This window comes from Perognathus longimembris, chromosome 1 (genome assembly GCF_023159225.1).
Source record: "Perognathus longimembris pacificus isolate PPM17 chromosome 1, ASM2315922v1, whole genome shotgun sequence".
Lineage (NCBI taxonomy): Eukaryota > Metazoa > Chordata > Mammalia > Rodentia > Heteromyidae > Perognathus > Perognathus longimembris.
In genome coordinates this window covers 8921766-8941778 of record NC_063161.1, presented here as the reverse complement: position 1 = coordinate 8941778, position 20013 = coordinate 8921766, and the positions used below count along the sequence as shown (strand labels likewise).

At 47.5% G+C, this 20013-nt stretch overlaps 1 protein-coding gene across 6 annotated transcripts; it reads left to right on the top strand.

Moving 5' to 3' along the window:
- The first annotated feature begins 803 nt into the window (after nucleotides 1-803).
- On the top strand, nucleotides 804-18756 carry LOC125358776 (apolipoprotein L6-like). Of its 6 annotated transcripts, none has more exons than XM_048356255.1 (6): nucleotides 852-898; nucleotides 3407-3670; nucleotides 4232-4341; nucleotides 13822-13915; nucleotides 16359-17193; nucleotides 18106-18756. In XM_048356255.1, exons 3-6 carry the CDS (start codon nucleotides 4278-4280, stop codon nucleotides 18130-18132), a joined length of 1020 nt encoding a protein of 339 aa, XP_048212212.1. In that variant the 5' UTR covers nucleotides 852-898; nucleotides 3407-3670; nucleotides 4232-4277; the 3' UTR covers nucleotides 18133-18756. The 6 variants fall into 6 exon arrangements, with proteins under 6 accessions (XP_048212194.1, XP_048212212.1, XP_048212175.1 ...); XM_048356218.1 differs by having other exon boundaries at nucleotides 855-898; nucleotides 13819-13915; XM_048356237.1 differs by lacking the exon at nucleotides 3407-3670 and having other exon boundaries at nucleotides 804-898; nucleotides 13819-13915.
- Nucleotides 18757-20013: the final 1257 nt, after the last annotated feature.

Below are 20013 nucleotides of genomic sequence, written 5' to 3'. Positions count from 1 at the left end.
GGCTGGGCAGGGAGCAGCTATGGGCGGGGACTCCCTCTCCTCTCCCGGTGCTTGATGGGGCCTGGGCTGGCAACTGGCTCGGCTCACACCCTGACCACGCATCCCAGCCCACAGCCTTGCCCTCCTGGTGTGTTCTTCTCGGGAGACCGGGCCTGATTTCTGAGAAGCAGAAATCCCTATCTCCAGCCAGCCCTTGGGAGGTTGAAATCAGGTTCATCACCCACTCAGTCCCAAGGCACAGCCCCTGGGCCCTCCTCTCCCCTCTCTCCCTCCCTCCTCTTTCTCTACTCTGTCTCCCCCCCTCCCCCACCCCCTCCATTGGGCATGTTTATTGCCTCTCCAGAGCCTGGAGATGGTATTGGCAGGCTAGGGCTCACTGCAGGTTGTGCCTGCCTGTCGGAGATTGGGGGTGGGGGTGACACGCTCCCCCAGGTCCTCTCAGCTCTCCTAAGTACATCCAGTCCTGTGTCTTCAGCACACAGAGAACCTTCGCTCTAACCCCTGGCGTACAGGACTCGGGGAAGCTGCCCCATCCACGAGCCCCAGGGCCCTGTGGTCCGCCCTGGTCAAGTTCAGGGCTCCAGTCTCTACTTGTAACTGATGCTGCTCCACCCAGCTGGGCCCCTCTGGGGCCGGCTCCCCGTCAAGGCCTGGAGGCGGGGGTGGGGAGGGAACTTTTGTTACACTTGGCACCCTGTACCCGCTGGCAGCGCCAGCTCACTCGGCCTGACCGGCAGCCAGGGAGAAGCAGAGGAGTTCCTGGAAGCTGAGATGGGCGGGGGCGAGGGAGGGGCGGGGAGTGCAGTCACTGCCCAGGCCGGGCTTCAGCCTGTGGATCCTCTGGGCCCCTGGGCAAGGCCTGAGCTGCTCCTCACCCAAGAGAGCCGGTGGTCCCGAAGTAAGTGCTGTGTGAGCGTGGCATGCGCACGTCCCTCGCAACAGGCGAACTAACAGGAAATGGCCCTTCGCCTCCATCCTAGCCTCAAACCCCCTGTTCTAAGCAAGCCTGCGGAATCCGGGTGTGTGGACCTGCATGCCTGTGTTTGTTTATAATTCTGATGGTTACAGAATGAGGAGATCTGTCGGTAATGGTAACACTCAAGGAGATGCTATTTGTAGAGTGCCCTCAGGGGCTGTGTGCCGGCCTCCTGCCTGTCCCTCGGGAGCACAGCATCCGGACTCCTCCCATCCCAGAACCCCAACCCAAGTCCCTTAACTGTACATAAATGGCATGGCTGACGCGCCCCCGCACTGGAGATCATTTCTAGATGACTTACTACTCATGTAGGAAATAACGATGGGAAAAGATCTGCGCACTCGTTCCGTTACAAACTTGATTTTGTTTCGGGTAGTCTGCGGTGGGTAGTCCCAAACTCACACTGAACTCAAGCATGCACCACCACACTAGCCAAGTAGTGTGGATTCGTGGCTGGTTGAGTCCCCTAGGCCTGCTCCACCACAGCGGCACAAAATGGTTAGTTAGATGAGGAATACGACCCGATCGTGTTTGTCCCCGTCCCCAGTCCTCTTGCTGGGGCCTGGATGGCAGAGAGAAGCAGCCAGTGCCAAGGAAAGGGAAAGATCATGGCAGAAACACAAGTCTGCACCTGCTAGAGGGCTGAGGTAGCACTGAGCCTAAGGGGCCTCCCGGGGCTGTCAGCCAGATGTCTAGGACCGAGAGAGACTAGCACCAGGGTGGTCCAAGGGCCCTGCCTATGCCGTTCCCAGACAAGGCTGGGGGCCATACAGGGGTTTGTCAAGTGCTGGACCACTTGAGCCACACCCCTGTTCCTTTCATATTTCTGTGTATGTGGGCTTGGTTGTGGGGCTTGAACTCAGGGCCTGGGCTCTGTCCTTGACCTTCCTTCTATCACTCTACCTGAGCCACGGCTGTACCACAGGCTTTTTTGGAGGTAGTGAGTTGAAAATGAGTCTCACAGGGCTTACTGACCAGATTAGCTTTGAACCTTGATCCTCAGATCTCAGCCTCCTGAGTAGCTAGGATTATAGGCGTGAGCCACTGGCATCTGGCTGCAGAGTTGGTTTTTTTTTCTTCCAAATTTGCTTTTGTTTTTGAGATAGGGTCTCACTACCTTTGCCTCAGCTGGAGTTTATAACTTGGGATCCTCCAACCATCAACTCCAAAGGGCTGAGATTACAGGTATGAGCTACCACATATGGCCCAAGAAAGGCTTTTAGGGGAAAGAAAAAGGGGTGTGTGTGTGTGTGTGGTGTGTGTGTGTGTGTGTGTGTGTGTGTGTGTGTGTGTGTGTACTGGGGTTTGAACTCAAGGCCTGAGTACTGTCCTTTAACTTTTTCATTGAAGGCTGATGCTCTAGCACTTGAGCCACAGCTCCACTTGTGGCTTTTTGGCGGTTAATTGGAGATGAGTCTCATGAACTTTCCTGCCTGGGCTAGTCTGGACTCTCGATTCTTAGGTCTCAGCCTCCTGAGTAGCTAGAATTATGGGAGTGAACCACCAATGCCAAGCTAGGAAGAAGTCTGAATAGAAAACCTGGACTTGAGTTTGCTCAACAGCCTTTCTGAAGCTTTGACTGGGCCCAGCAGTGGGTTACGCGTTCTGGGAGCACAAAGGACTTGCAGCCATTTTGCAGCTGTTCTGTCGGGTTGGAGTCCACAGAGGGAGGGCAGGTGAATGAGCCCATCATACTTCCTGTCTTCTGAGTTACAGAGAATGTGCTTCTTTCTCTTCGCTTCTCTTTTCTTTCTTTCTTGTGTTGGTCATGGGGCTTGAACTCTGGGCCTGGGCGCTGTCCCTGAGCTTTTTTGCTCAAGGCTCGTGCTCTACCACTTCTGGGTTTCTGGTGGTTCCTTGCGGATAAGAATCTCACAGACTTTTCTGTTCTCCAGGTCTCAGTCTTCTGAGTAGTTAGGATTATAGGCATGAGCCACCAGCACCCGGTAGCCAGAGCATGGGTTTTCTGTCTCGTAGTGTTTAGCTACAGAACATCTTGGGGGCCTTTATTTCACAAGGGCCACTGTGGTCAATGGTACCCTGGCCTGGCCCGGAGGCTCCAGACACAGCCCCTGGGCTGTTGTCAGAGTAGTTGGGTAGCCATGAACCCCCAGCGCCTGGCTAGGATTTCTCTTTTTAAGTATTGTCACAGCTACCACGTTGGCTGTCACTTATTCATAGGCTTCTTGAGGCAGCTCTGTTCTTGTTTCATAGATGGGGGCATCAAGGCCGGGGGTGGGGGCTGCTCACTGTGCAGCCATCGTAAACGGCCCCCTGTCCTCCAGCACCCCTCCTGGGCAGTAAGGACACAGCTGGGAAGGGAAGTGGGAGACTTGGAACCCAGAGCTTTGTGTTTCCCAGCCAGGCCCTACACCACCAAGCCACGTTCCCCCGGCCAGGCATGGGTTTTGACCCCACTCTCCTACTCAGGGGTGCACATGGGAGGGGAAGACATAGCAGCAAAAGCACCAGTTTCTGGACAAGCCTGGGGCTCACCGGAAGTTGACACTTGCCATGCCCAGCTGCCTCCCAGCTGAGCAGTCAACCTGAGCCCAGTTTCACAATGCCACGTGTTCACAAGCTTCTACGCGGGACCGTGGCCTGATGGGAAACTGCTGAGCTGCTGTCGCCTCTTGCTCTGTGTGGCCCAGACGCAGCTCCCAGCTCTCAGCTACAGCACAGGCTCCTGAAGAGGTGAGCGCAGAGCTCAGGGGTACCTTCTCCCTGGAGGCCCCCAGGAGGGTGGCGGGCAGAGGAGAGAGGAAGGGCAGCCTCCTAGACCTCTCAAGTACACGGTGGTCAGGGATGGGCTCTGGCTGCCTGGCTCAGGACACAAGAGCTATTTCCAGGATAACCAGGGTTCAAATCCCAGGCTGTGAGGAGCTTTATGGGCTAGGGAGGGGGCCCGGCTCAGCTCCTATGCAAAACCAAGTAGGAACTGTGCTGGTTCAGGTGCGGTTCTTGAGGGAAGCACTCAGTTGCACTTCATTTCTGATCTGGTTGGGGGATCCTTTCTTTCAGATAGATCACTTTTTAAACCCTGTAATTTTATGGTTATGAATTTAATTTTACAATTGGGAAAAAAATCACAAGGTAGATACTTTAAGAGTAGCTAAGCTAGGCATTTTGGATAGTGAAAGAGAAAGTTCTGGCAGGAGTTATGGTTCTTGAAATCTGTGAGTTGGTAAGGACCAGAGACGAGCTTCGAATGCACAGGATATTATATGGAAGCGAATGTCTGTCTATCTTCTGTAGGGAGAAGCAGCATCCATTCCCAGCTGGACTCCCTGCCGTCGGAAGCATGAAGAGAAGCAGAGCTGCCTTTCTGGACATTGCCAAAACAGATACATCTCCAGTTTGTGAAGGTGTGCTTCCCCTTTAATTCCCCCTCCCACACACTCCTGTTGAGCAAAATCAGCCATGCCTTTGTGGGAGGAAGGTGGGAAGAAAATGGCCTTGATGTTGGGAAAAAAAAAGTAAGAATGAGCCTTTGGTTTCTATCTTTAGACACACACACCTGTCAATCACATCTGACACACACACACACACACACACACACACACACACACACACACACACACCTGTCAATCACATCTGAACATCCCTTGGATTCCAAAATGTCACTCTGTTCTACCCATTGCTTGCTGTTTCCTCCTCTTCTACTTGATGGGTTTTTTGTTGTTGTTGTTGGTTTTGGCCAGTCCTGGGGCTTTGGACTCAGGGCCTGAGCACTGTCTCTGGCTTCTTTTTACTCAAGGCTAGCACTCTGCCACTTGAGCCACAGCGCCACTTCTGGCCGTTTTCTATATATGCGGTGCTGAGGAATCGAACCCAGGGCTTCATGTATATGAGGCAAGCACTCTTGCCACTAGGCCATATTCTCAGCCTACCTGATTTAAAAAAAAAATTATTTATGCGGTACAGAGGAATTGAACCCAGGGCTTCATGCTTGCTAGGGAAGCACTCCACCACTAAGCCACATTCCCAACCCTCTACCCGATTTCTCAACTACTCAGGCTCTGTTTTCCTTGGACTATGTTTTGCTCCTATTATTACTCTTCCCCTGGGATTTTCATCTAACCATTGGCATCTATCTGTCTGTCTATCTACTTATCTATCCTGGCTGCAACAGAGGTTTGAACTCAGAGCCTTACACTTGCTAGACTGGTGTTCTAGCACTTGAGCCTTACCTCCAGCTCTATTATGCTTCAGTTTGTTTTTCAGATAGGGTGTCCTGCATTTGTCCAGGATCAATCTAATCTCAAACAAAGATCTCCCTAACTCTGTGTCTTTAGTAGCTTGGATTATATGTGTGCATCACTACATCCAGCCCCAATCCATGGCCTTCTGATGACCACCAACATCAATTTCCCAGCAGTAGGGAACTCATCCAGCCACCGTCTCTTCTACCTCATGTGGATGGCTAACAGACCTCTCAAATGCAGCCTCTAACTGAACCATTACACCCCATACCACACATAGCCAGCCAACAATCTGCCCACCCTTCCTATAAGGGTTCCTATGCAGGGACCCTTGTGATAGCACTTTTTCATGATCCAAGTCTGAAGTTGTTCCTAACTCTGCCTTCATACCCCATCTGCACTGGGAAAGTCTATGGGCTCCCATGACCCCCACTCTCTTTATTCTTACATCCCTGTCCAAGCTACCACCTGAATTGGCTCTACTGACTGCTATGCCTTCCTGAGGTTTCCCCTGCTTCTTCTCTTGCAAAGTGAGATATAATAGAAATGCATGTGTTTGTCTCTGCCTCTGGTTCCTTCCATGGAGCTTGTAAAGTCTGCAGAGAGGGGCACCAGGAGGCTCTTTTTATCTAAGACCTGGTCTTGGACTCCAGTTAGCAATACAGAGCTTCCAAGACTCATCTGACCCAGAGCTCCTGATCCCCTGGTGTTTCCTGGGTGGTGAGGCAGTGGCTCTTGTAGACTCCTGGACAGGAGTTGGTCATTGAGAGACAAACCATGGCTAGACACATGGAAACTTCAGAGGGGGTAAGAGGGAAAGAGAGTGGATTCACAATTGGTCATGCTGGCAAAATATATCCCCCCATAAAGATCCCTGAAATTCAGGGCTTGGAGAGCTTTCAGGTTGCTTGTTGAACACAAGGAGATCTCTAAAGAGACACAGGGAGAAAGGGGCTTAGGGAATACCTCTGTTCCCTCCTCCCCACAGACCCTGCGTACATACCACTTCATCTGGTGTGTGTGTGTAGGCTTGAACTTGGGGCTTGGGTGCTGTCCCTGAGATTTTCAGCTCAAGGCTAGTTAGTGCTCTACCACTTTGAGCCACAGCTCTACTTTGTTTCCTGGTGGTTAATTGGAGGTAAGAGTGTCATAGACTTTCTTACTTGGGTGGGTTTCAAACCTTAATTCTTAGATCTCAGTTTCTCTAGTAGCTAGGATTACAGGTGTGAGCTCCCAACACCCGCTTCATCTGGCATTTTATCTGCAGCCTTTGCAAATCCTGTTCTAGCAAATGAGTCTACTAGGTGTTCCCTGAATTCCATGAGGCGATTTCATAAATCTATCAAATCCTGACAATGGAGTGTTAGGAATTCTCATTTGTAGCCTGTCGGTGAGAAGTTTGGGGGGACTTCTGATTGGCATCTGAAGTGTGGCTAGTCTTGTGGGACTGAACCCTTACTTAGCCTGTGGGAACCAACTGTCTCTGAGGATTTGTTTTCAGAATTAAGTTGGAATACTTGCCCTGAGTGTCCTCTGAAGAACATTCGAGGAACTTCCACCACAGGTTGTTCCTCGAAGAGTGCTGTAGCCACTCAAAGAGGAAAAAAGAAGCCAAACCTATTCGTTTTTCTGGTTCATAAACCTATAGTCTGTTTTCTAGCGTGAATCATCCTTCTTAACCCACAAGGGAGATCAGGCCCGTGGATGCCTTCATGATGTCTGTATTAGTCAGTTTTCTGTTTTTAGCCGCACAATCTCACAGGCTGGGCAATAGTTTAAAAAGGTTATCTTATCCAGGTGCTCATGACTCTTGCCTGTAATCCTAGTCACTCAGGAGGCTAAGATGAAGGTTCGGAGTCAACCTGGGCAGGAAAGTCGTGAGACTCATCACCAAGAAGCTAGAAATGGAGCTGTGGCTCAAGCGGTGGAGCACCTTGACCAAAATAGCTCGGGGACCGAGTCCAGCCCTGGGGCTGGGGGTGGGGGGAGATTATCTGGGTTTATCTTGACTTGGCTCTGAAGGGCCAAGGCCCAGGGCTGCTCTGACCATGTGTTTCTTGCTGGCAGAGTCCCAAGGCAATACAGGATATTACATGACAAGACAGAAGTTCTGAACATGCATATGTACTTTCTGGTCTCTGTTTTTCTAAAGCTCCCTGGATTCCATCACAATGACCTAATCACCTCCTAGAGTTCCCACCTCTCACAACTGCCCAGGGATGGGCAGTCTTCAGTAATTACTTCAAGTTGGGATTTGATGGTGGTCCTAAGGAGGGCCCAGAAGCCATCTCCTCTCTGATTTAGGGTCATTTCCTTAGGATTAAACTATATAAAATAAAATCCTTTCTTATCTAGAAGTACTTTAAAAATACTTTTGCTTTTTCAAAATATACCTTTTTATATGTGTATGTTTCCCTCCCTCCCTTCCTCCCTTCCTCCCTTCCTTTCTTTCCTTTCTTTTCTTTTCTTTTCTTTTTTCTTTTCTGCTCCTGGGGCTTGAACTCAGGTCCTGGGCTCTGTCCCTGAGCCTCTCTGTGCTCAAGGCTAGCACTCTACCACTTGCGCCACAGCACCACTTGTAGCTTTTTCTGTTTCTGAGGTATCAAACCCAGAGCTTCATGCATGCTACGCAAGTACTCTACCACTAAGCCACATCCCCAGCCCTTTATACACGTTTTTGTTTATTGGTCCTCTTTTTAAAAAAATCTCTTTTAAGTTTGTATTTAAAACAACTTTGATGGGCTGGGAATATGGCCTAGTGGCAAGAGTGCTTGCCTCGTACACATGAAGCTCTCGGTTCGATTCCCCAGCACCACATATATGGAAAACGGCCAGAAGGTTCGCTGTGGCTCAGGTGGCAGAGTGCTAGCCTTGAGCAGGAAGAAGCCAGGGATGGTGCTCAGGCCCTGAGTCCAAGGCCCAGGGCTGGCCAAAAATTAAAAAATAAAAATAAAACAACTTTGATAAAATTACTGAATTTAGACAAAAATTGCTTTTTTTCTCCCCAATAAGATAACTTTTAGCAGTCTTTCATTTATTTATTTTTGTGCTGGTCCTGAGGCTTGAACTTAGGACCCGGGTACGGTGCTTGAGCTTTTTTGCTCAAAGCTGGGACTCTATCACTTAAGCTATAGGCTCTACTTTTGACTTTTTGGTGGTTAATTGGAGATATGAGTCTCACAGACTTTCCTGCCTGGGCTGGCTTTGAGTCATGATCCTCAGATCTCAGCCTCCTGAGTGGTTAGGATTATGGGCGTGTTGTAGTCTTATTCTGGCTAGTCGTAGTCTTATTCTTAATGAAGAGCTAGGAAGAAAGCAATTTTATTGTTTCTTTTAATAACAATTTACAAAAACCATCACATTTTTAATAGACCCAAATATGTTCTAAAAGAAGGTTGAGTCCAAATTACACTTCGGACCAAATGAAACAGATTAAGATCATTTGTTTAAATAACCAAACTTGAGGATCCCTTTTGTAAATCTTAGTGGTGGTCTCAGTGGCTACTTGAGTTAAATGACGTCTTACCTCTCTTTGTTTTTAGTCCGAGACTGGGACTTGAACTCAATACCGGACACTTAAAGCTCATTGGCTAGTGCCCTATCAACTGAGCCATGCCTCCAACCTTCATGTCTTTCTTTTCTTTAGTCCAGATCTTGAAAGTTAACTCTTAAATGAGGCAAACAAACACCCAAAGACTAGCTACCTAAAGGGAGTCAATAACATCTCTGTAATTTCAGTCTAAGAGTCATCTTATGGCTCACACATAGGCGTACAAATGTTTTAAGCAAGCGTGTCAAACCTATCAATTTTGGCAAACACATGATGAGCTAAGAAAAATGTAGAGATTAAAATGACCACAGGTAGGTCATCATTTGTTTTTCTGGAAGTCAGGGACAGACTAAGCTTTGCCCCACTTTGTTTTAGGATTCACTGTAGACTTAGACCAGTAGATACAAATAGAATCACATACCCAGAAAAAAAAAAATGTCATTAGTGTGTATTAAGTCATTTATTTTTCCAGAGATTTATAACTAATCAGTTAGAACTTATTTTAGGGGACATCAGACAGCGTTAGCACTTTTGAATTTTTAAAAGAAATTATAATAGATCTTTTTAAATCTCTGTTTTGTTGTTGTTAAAACACTTCTTTCCTATAATTGCTAACAAAGCCGCAGAATCCATATTTTCTTGTTAGACTAGCTAGTGACTTATGCCTGAAAAATTATTTAATTTTTAGATGGCCAAAGTTGTGACTGGAATTTTGGGCCAGAGGTCCTAAGAGAGTCTAAGAGATCAGGTTTGGTCATATACTATTGTAAGGCAAAACGAAGTTTGTCCCTTGATTGTCCCCAATTCTTTAACATGCACCCAAAGAGAGAACTGTCAAGGACGTGGTCAGTATAAATACTGCCATCGGGGCACGAGGTCTGCTTCTAAGAAAAGGAGAAGAAAGGGCTGGGGATATGGCCTAGTGGCAAGAGTGCCTGCCTCGGATACACGAGGCCCTAGGTTCGATTCCCCAGCACCACATATACAGAAAACGGCCAGAAGCGGCGCTGTGGCTCAAGTGGCAGAGTGCTAGCCTTGAGCAAAAAGAAGCCAGGGACAGTGCTCAGGCCCTGAGTCCAAGGCCCAGGACTGGCCAAAAAAAAAAAAAAAAAGAAAAGGAGAAGAAAGAAAGACATCTATACAATCATTTAAGCAGCCCAACAGCCCATGCCTCCCACCATGCTGATCCCCGCAGACAAGGCCCGCCCACCCGGCTCTGACCACATCCTGGTGAGAGGGTGTCTCCGGTCTCCAGAGGCCAGCCTCTTGCTCCCTCTTTACATAGAAAATAAAAGCACTTCAGACAGAATAGACTGAATGGACGAGCTTGTCTTTAAGAATGGTAAGAATTTTATCTTGGTTGAAACGGATCCTATTTAGCCTTTTAAAATTATTCTAGAGGAGACTGAATGGATGCACACAAATCTTAGTTCATTTTAAGGGGATGTTTAGATTTGTGCCTTCCTCATCCTTAACTTTTAACCATTTAAAAAAAATCATAGTTATAAAAGAGAGGTCTTTCACTAAAGTCATGGTGGCCCTGCATAGCTTTTACTTACCAGCAATCCTGCTAGTTCCTCAAAGGGGGAAAGGCCTCTGCTTGTACAGGCAAGATGGCGACCAGACTGGGGAGTGGGTGCATCTAACTCACCAGCTGCCAATGCTCTACCAAGGTTTCAGCTATCCATGGTCAAGAATATATGTGGTTCACGGAAGAGGCAGAGAGGCCCAGGACCTCCACACGGACGGAGGTAGAGCTAAGCCCGGCAGAGATGGTTGTCAGAAAAAGAGAAATGCTTTTAATTATATTGAATGGAATATTTCAATTACAAAGTCACAGTATTAAAGTACTCTAATGCCTTTAGAAGTCACAATCCACTTCACAAAATTCTAATCGATAATCAGAAGCTTCAGGAAACATTTGTACACACATTTGTTGTTGCTGAAATTTTAATGTCTTGTCAGGGATCCTTTAAACAATCTAGCTTATACAGCTTGAATAAGAGAAAAGCACAGCAACTTAACATATTATATTTGATATACACAGTTAAAAGCAATTTTTGGGAAAATGTATTCATTTTAGATAAACACTAGTCTGACAGATTTGTGTGTATGATGAACTGTTAGAATTAAATGAAGTTAAAGGCTTTAATTGAATGACATATTCTTCCAAAAACAAATTATATAGAGCTTAAATACCTATGAGAATTTTTTTTATTTTATGATATAGGTAACTGAAAACTTACATTTCAAGTGACTGCCCTAATCTGCTAAAAATAAAGGAAATTAATAAATAATCATAAAAAGAATATATGTGGTTATATATACGTATGTACGTACGTATGTATGTATAGATTGTCAGTCACGGCCATTCACAGTGAAAAGTAGGCTGGGGTATGGCCCAGATTAACTAGAGGATAAATGTCCCCTTAACACAGGTCCATTTAATCCCTGTTTTATTAACTGGGTCTGGAGATTCAAGGTTGGCCTACTCTTTGAGCTTGGATAGGTGGCTGATGTCTGAGCAGCCTTGAAACCAAGGAGGGGCTCAGCTACATGTCCCTTGAAGACATGTATCCATCCTTGAGATAAATTTTATTTTTTCCCCATTAAACACGCTTTGTGCCAAGAGGAATCATCTTCCCATCTCCTCCCCTTCCCCCGCCCCAGGATAACTCTCTTTAGGACATCTTAGCTCAGTTTCCAGAGCACATGAATTATTTGGCCAAGTAGGCTAGGTCAGAGGGAGCACTGCTCCCTGCCTTTAAAAAAAACTACATGTTGCAGCTCAGGAGGGAGCATAAGGCTTAAAACCAAGAAAACAGTGCTTAGGTGCTATTAATCAAGCTAGTCCTGGCTACAGTGTTGGTCTGGTGATTCCTGGACGCTGTTCCCTGTGCCTCATTTTTCCCAATCTGTACTGCGCAGTGTGAGCAACTCCTTTTATTACTGGTTTGTAATTGGTCTGTTGGAGCCCGGTACAGGAGTTCAGTCCCAAACAATAACATCTTGTCATTTTTTTTTTTTTTTTTGGCCAGTCCTGGGCCTTGGACTCAGGGCTGAGCACTGTCCCTGGCTTCTTCTTGCTCAAGGCTAGCACTCTGCCACTTGAGCCACAGCGCCGCTTCTGGCCGTTTTCTGTATATGTGGTGCTGGGGAATCGAACCTAGGGCCTCGTGTATCCGAGGCAGGCACTCTTGCCACTAGGCTATATCCCCAGCCCACATCTTGTCATTTTTATTTAACATTATAAGTCACAAAATCAAACATAGTAGGACTATGTCCTTGGGAATATATAATTTGCACAGCTGCTTTATCCTGTCAAAATGAGCTTTCAATCATTATAGTCAATTTGCTCACTACAGCCCATGACAAGAAGCAATTCAAATAACGACAATCAACAGAAGAAAGATAAATCAAGTATATTTACATAATTAAATACTATGTCACAATTATGTAAAGTTATTAATTTAGTAATAATTATATAGTACTTGATTATAGTACTATCTATTACTATATAATAGTAATTGTATATAATTGCTATATAGTATTTAATTATATAAATATATTATAATTGTGTAGCTATATAATGCATTATATAACATATTATGTATGTAATATATATTAAAACACACACACATACACACATATTTAGTGCCAGTGCTAGGGTTGAACTCAAGGTCTAGGTGCTCTCCCTGAGCTTTTTAAATCAAGGCTCTACCACTTTGGCCATAGTTCCACTACTCCCCTTTTGATGGCTAATTGGAGATAATCTCTTGCCTTGGCTGGCTTCAAACTTTGATTTTCAGATCTCAAACTTCTGAGTAGCTAGGATTACAGGCACTAAGCTAACGGCGCCAAGCCAACTATAATAGCTTTTAGAACTGAGAACTTCCACTATGTAGATGAACTTCACAGACCTTACATGGAGTGAAAGAAGTCAATTAAATGGCTCAATTTGTATGAAGTTGAAGAATAAGCCAACTAATCAATGGACTCTAATGGTAATTACCTGTCAGAGTGTGATCAGCTTTGGAGTATTACTAAGGGGAGGAGTAGATCTTGATTTAGGTGGCAATTGTCTGGTATACAGACAATTAGTCATATGTATGTATGTATGTATGTATGTATGTATGTATGTATGTACTGTCAGTCCTGGGGTTTGGACTCAGGGCCTGAGCACTGTCTCTGGCTTCTTTTTCCTCAAGACTAGCGCTCTACCACTTGAGCCCCAGCGCCACTTCTGGCCTTTTCTGTTTATGTGGTGCTGAGGAATCGAACCCAGGGCTTCATGCATGCAAGGCAAGCACTCTTCTGCTAAGCCTCATTCCCAGCCCCTATGGTCAAGAATATTAAGTGGGAAATTCCAGAAACAACTGAGAAGCTTTGAACTGTAGAATGTTCTGTGCCTGATGAAATCTTGTGCTTCCTGTCCTGCTCAGGACTGGTGCCGCCCCTTTGCCTGGCGTTTCCACATAGTCTGTGATACTTACCCATCAGTCACTTAGTATAACGCAGTATGTACAGGGCTAGGTCTCAGTCGAGCTACTGTATCTGCTTCTTTATAATCACCTTTAGTCAAATATAATCCTTAAGCCAAAGTGGCATCCTTTCCCATCTTCCAAAGTAGATATTAAAATTTGTTGAGCTGAGTACTTCATTTTATGTAATTACTGTACGTTATATCTCAAACTAACATTTAAAAACAACAGCTGGGTTGGGCGCTGGCGGCTCTTGCCTATGATCCTAGCTACGTTGGAGGCTGAGATCTGAGGATCCCGGTTCTAAGCCAACCTGGGCAGGAAAGTCTGAGTTTCTTATCTCCAATTAACCACCAGAAAACCACAAGTGACTCTGTGGCTGAAGTGACAGAGCACTAGCCTTGAGTGAAAAAGCTCAGGGACAGTGCCCAGGCCCTGAGTTCAAGTCCCATGATGAACAAAACATAAAAATAAACAAACAGCTAGCAAACAGCCTGCCATGTGTTTTATTATTATTTAAATTTTGCATAACCTATAACCTCGGTAATGATTAAATTTCATAAGGTATATGACGTATATCATAATTTTGTTTTCCACATTTCTAACCAGAAGACCATTTAACGTGTGGGAACATGGATTTGGTGCAGGAGCAACTGCCTGCCACCCAGGCAGAGAGACAACTGGAGGCTGGCATCGATTTGCAAAGGTAACCCATGGTTTGCCCCATGGGGGAGAGGGCTGGGTCTCTGAAGGCTTCTGGTGTCTTTGGAATTAGGAGCGAGTGCCGTAGTAACTGGCTGCCAGGTACAACTCACCTCTCCCGGTCTCTGTTATAGTCTCCTAGGGAGAAAAAACAGACTCCGTCAGCTTAACTAAATATTTTTGAACGCCTGTTAAGATTTATTCAGGTGTGTTGGCATTGGCCATGGAACTTCATGAAGAGGAATTATCCCCCACGTGGGGCCCCCGTCCTCTGAGTCTCATGAAAGGGACCCACCAAGGAAGCTCTTTAGTGTTAATTGATTTAATGGATTAAAAGCTAATTATGGGGCTGGGGATATAGCCTAGTGGCAAGAGTGCCTGCCTCGGATACACGAGGCCCTAGGTTCGATTCCCCAGCACCACATATACAGAAAACGGCCAGAAGCGGCGCTGTGGCTCAAGAGGCAGAGTGCTAGCCTTGAGCGGGAAGAAGCCAGGGACAGTGCTCAGGCCCTGAGTCCAAGGCCCAGGACTGGCCAAAAAAAAAAAAAAAAAAAAAGCTAATTATGAGTCCAGCAACTTACCACCACCACCACCCAGCACAGCCTGGACAAGCAACTAGGTGAACTGTCTGTGCAGAGTTTCATAGAACTAGACTTTGATTTCATTCTAAGCTGGGCAACATGGCTGCCCAAGGAAGGAGGGTCTGGGGTACATATGAAGCATTTGGTTTAATTAAGAAACACATAGGCCAGGCACTGGTGACTCATGCTTATAATCCTAGCTACTCAGGAGGCTGAGAGCTGAGGATGGCGGCTCGAAGCCAGCCTCAACAAGTCTTTGAGACTCTTAAAACTGGAAATGGAGCTGTGGCTCAAAGGAACCTTGAGCAAAAACGCTCAGGGAGAGTGCCCAGGCCCTGAGTTCAAGCTCCCTAGCTGATAAAAAGGGAGGAAAAAATAGAGAAGAAGGAGAAACAGAAGGAGAAGGAGAGGAGGAAGAGAAAGAAAAGAAACACATGAAGCCAAGTGTCCATTGGCTTGGCTCTGGTGTATGTAGAGTATATGCAAATATGGTGCCATTTTCTAAAAGTCACATGGGCACCTGAGGAGATTGGTGTCCGCAGGGGTCCTAGACCCCCTCCTCCCATGGTACAGGGGAACAACTGCAGGAAGGGAGCTGGGTATCCGCTGACATCTGAGCTCCTTCTGGACCCGCATGGTCCCTTGGGAGAGTCCTCTTTCCTTTTTGGGCTGAAGAGTGAAGCAAGCAGGAGACTCTGCTCTCTTGTTGAGGACCTTGGACCTGGGTACCATTGCTGTCACCAGCCTCCTCTCATCCTGAAGGAAATGTGGGAGACAGAAGGGGCCGCTTTGCCCTTCCTATTGCTGGTCTTGGGGCTTTCCAACACCCCTCTCTACTCTGTCCTACCAAATGCTAGGGAGGAGGGGCCGGAAGCCCCTTGTCCCCCGTTTTTTTTTTTTTTTTTCCATGCAGGACCAATCCCATCTGCTAAGGGGCCAAGAACAGTGAGGAGTGAAGGCACACCCGTAGGAGCTAATGTCAAGTTTGTCCACCTGGGGGGATCTTGTCTACAATCAGGCTTCCTCCGCCCTCTGATTTACCTCTACACACAGGTCTCCTATTCCTTCCGATCATCTGACCTCTACCCCTCCTCCTCCCAGACCTCTCCCTCCACCTCTCCCACATTCCTTCTCTTGAGCAGGACAGCATTTCCCTGCATGGAAGTACAGAGCTCTTGTTCCTCTAAGCACAGACAGCAATGACCCCGCGGAAGAATGGGCCTGCCCCACCTATTTGTTCAGGACTGCTGCCACTCCCGCTCAGCTGTCTAGAGTCCCCTGTACCTCTTGCTTCTCTTCCGGAGGTCTGTGGCTTCCTGCAAAGGTTAGGCTTCTCAGTAACACCCTGGAACTTTCCAGGCAGCTCCACAGGGAGATGCAGAACAGGTTTGTCACCATGTGATGGACTGAGAGGTTTCCTCAGTTTCCCAGTGTCTATGAAAAACCACAGGGCCTTGAGCTCCATGCATGAGAAGAATTCCAGGAGCCAGACTCCGGGGGCTCACACCCGTTATCCTAGCTACTCTAGAGGCTGGGTTTTGAGGATCGTGGTTCAGAGCCAACCTGGGCAGGAAAGTCTGTGAGACTTATCTCCAGTTAACCACCAGAAAACTGGAAGTGGCTCTGTGGCTCAAGTGATAGAGTGCTAACCTTGAACAAAAGACTCATGGACAGTGCCTGGGCCTTGAGTTCTAGCCTCAGGGCTGACACGCCCATGTACATTTGTGCACTCTGTCTCCCCCTCCTCCCCCCAATTCCCTATCAATCCTCCCTCGGGTTCAAAGTTGGTAAAGATAGGACATCCCTGAGGCCACAGGGCTAGATGCACAGTTGGGCTTTTTTTTTTTTTTTCCTTATCCACAGGGACAAAGAAGATGAGGGGCCCCTGGGTGAAGCTGAGGAGCTACAAGATGAAGGTCTGTCAGCTGGAGACCAAACATTTTTGGAAGAATTCCCCAGATGGAAACAGGATCAAAAAAGGGCCATTAAGAAGCTCCGCAGACTTGCAGACGAGATCGACACAAACCACCAGACAGTCACCAAGAGCAAGGTGGTATCCAACTCGGCCGCCGTGGTCTCCGGGGTCATGACAATCCTAGGTTTAGCCCTCGCCCCGGCGACGGCAGGAGGAAGTCTCATGCTAACAGCTGCTGGCCAAGGCCTGGGGGCCATAGCCGGGATCACCAATATTGTGAGCAACGTGTTGGAAAATTCTCGAAATAAAAAAGCCCAAGCTCAAGCCAACAGCCTGGTGGCCTCCGATGACTGGAAGTTGCAGGCCAGAGGAGGGCAGACATCCTATGTCACAGCTGTGGGTAAGATTGTCTACGACTGTGGGAATGCCGTGGACAACATCAGGAAGAATGCCCAAGCCTACCGCCTCACCCAAGCCCATCCGCACTTGGCCAAAGCCGCCAAGCAACTCCTGAAAACCGGCCAAGTCTCAGTCAAGAGCAGCAGACAGGTGCAGAAGGCCTTTGAGGGCACGGCCTTGGCCATGACAAGAAATGCACGCATGCTGGGAGGGGCGGTGGCTGTCATCTCCCTGAGCCAGGACGTGGTGGCTCTCTCGAATGACCTGAAGCAACTGAAGGAGGGAACGAGGGCAGAGCTTGCAGAGGAGCTCCGGGACAAGGCTCGGGAGCTGGAGGAGCTGGTGGCAGAATGCACCTACCACTGCGACAGGCTGCGGCACAAGGTGAGGACTGGATTCTAGAAGGGGAGGGGGCTTTGAACTAGGACCTGTGGGAGTCAAGACAGAACTGGAGTGTGTGTGTGTGGTGGAGACTGTAGGGATGGCCCTCAGGATGTAGCTATTTGGACCAATTTGTACAAGTAGGATCAAATGATCTTTAGCGGAGGCCAGTATTGTACAGGCCTGGCCGTGCCTTCTTTAAAGAAAATTTCCCCTAAATTTCAAGCCTTTTTGGGGGGGGGAGGGGCGCAGTCCAACTTGGAGTTTTTGCTCAAGGCTAGCACTCTGGCACTTGAACCACAACGCCACTTCTGGTCGTTTTCTGTATATGCGGTGCTGGGGAATTGAACCCAGGGCTTCATGTATATGAGGCAAGCACTCTTGCCACTAGGCCATATCCCCAGCCCCTCCTCAAGGCTTTTTAAAACCCTCCTATTGGGAAGAGGGCCTTCCTGATTTTAGAGAGATACTGTGTTCTGGACTTGATTGATCGCATCCCATCAGACCCCCACTTGGAAATGCTAAGCCCCAGTGTGACCATGGTGTTTGGAGAGGGGGCCATCAGCAGGAGGGCCCTGGGTAGGAGGGATCCTGTCCTAACTGATGGGACCACTGTCTTTGAAAGATGCAAGGGGTGCTGGTAACTCACACTTCTAACCTGAGCCACACAGATGGCTGAGATCTGAGGATCACAGTTTGAAGCCAGCCCAGGCAGGAAAGTCCATGAGACTCTTATCTCCAATAAACCACCAACAAAAAGCCAGAAGTGGAGGTATAGCTCAAATGGTAGAGCACCAAGCTTGAGTGACAAAGCTAGAGGACAGTGGCCAGACCCTGAGTTCAACCCCAACACTGGCACACATTAAAAAATTGGCACATAATAATTGTATTGTATATGTGTGTGTTTTCTTCCAGAAACTCTTGCAAGAAAAAAGCTTCTGAGTGCCTGTTTGGAGGGAACCATGGAGAGGCCTCAGCCTCCCTCCAGACGTGGGCATGCAGAATCCCTGCGTGCAGGACGGATGAAGGCACGCTGAGGCCCAGGGCCTCTGGCCTAGTCAAAGGCAACCAGAGTGGGAGCCAAACGCTGGCAGAGGAGCTGCACAGAGACTTGCCAACTGGGAGGTCCAAGAGAGCTCCTTAGTCCTGGGAGGGCCTGCCAACCCTGGTAGCAAAGCTCCTTCGCCTCAGTCCCTTACCTACACCGCAGCTGTTGCACTTTGGACAGGTCTTGTTTCCTGCCAGCCTCTAAAGTGAGGAGCAGGAGAGGCCCTAGGGAAAGGTCAGCTCCGTGTCAGGTCACCTCTCTGTCCCCACCCTGTAGCTAGTGGCTCAGAGCACCCCCCCCCCCCCCCCACACACACAAACACACACGGAGGATGTCACAGGAACCTGCTCAACCAGATTCCATCCAGAAGGAGAGAGGCCCCCGACCCCCTCTTGTACGGGAAGTTCTCAGTGCCTTTTCAGGACCTTATACATTGTTGGTTGATTTCTCCCGGCTATCTGGTTTACCTCTTAATTTTTTTTTTTTTTTTTTTTTTTTTGCCAGTTCTGGGGCTGAACGCAGGGCCTGAGCACTGTCCCTGGCTTCTTTTTGCTCAAGGCTAGCACTCTACCACTTGAGCCACAGCGCCACTTCTGGCTTTTTCTATATATATGTGGTGCTGAGGAATCGAACCCAGGGCTTCATGTATACGAGGCAAGCACTCTACCACTAGGTCATATCCCCAGCCCTTAATTATTATTTTTTTTTGCATGTGTTTACTAAAGCTTGAACTCAGTGTGTAGGGATTTTTATCCCCCCAAGGCTGGCACTCTGTGGCTTGATCCACACTTTCACTTCTGAATTCTGTGTGTGTGTGTGTGTGTGTGTGTGTGTGTGTGTGTGTTCATGCCAGTACCAGTGCTTGACTCAGGGCCTATGTCCCTGAGCTTTATTTTGCTCAAGGCTGGTGCTCTATCACTTAAGCCACACCTTCACTGAGAGCTTTTGGTAATTAATTGGAGATAAGAGTCTCACAGACTTTCCTGCCCAGGCTAGTTTTGAACCACAATCCTCAGATCTCAGTCTCCTGAGTAGGTAGGATTATAGGCATGAGCCACTGGTGCCAAGCCACATTTTCTTCTTAAATGATGTCCTAATAAATCATCGTTTTTCCTCTTCTCTTTTCTCCTAAATGATTCTACCCACTAGCTGTTCTGAAATTCATCAGAGTGCCTATGCACAGTAAGGCATCAGGGAGACCTCTTTACACTTTGAAGTGTGGCCTATCCTTCCTGCTGTGTAAATGTTGTCGCTCTGAGGTTTTAAAAACTGTAATCCTGCACATGGATCTTTTATTTCCTGCTTCTGTTGCTCTCATTTTCTTGCTCATGTAAATATTCACAAGAATAATTATGAATGGTTTCCTCTGCATTTTATATTATTTTCCTAGTGTTTGAAAATCCTAGAAGACCGGGAAATAAAACCATATATTTACAGCTACAGTGGAAGAGAAAAAAAGTAGCCTCTTCAAAAACTGGTGTTAGGAAAACCAGGCATCCATATGCAGGAAACTAAAAGTAGATCCTTGTTGGTCACCAGGCACTCAAAGTGGATCAAATACCTCAACCTCAGACCTGAAACTGAAATTACTGCAGAGGGAGCAGGAGGAACAGTAGAACTCATAGGCAGGAACTGTTTGAAAAGGAGCCCCAGGGACATAGCAGATAGGAGACTTGACAAAATGGATTACATCAAAATTAAAAGCTCCTGTACAGCAAAGGATATAATTACTAAACTAGAAAGACAGCCAACAAACAGACTGGGAAAAGATACTT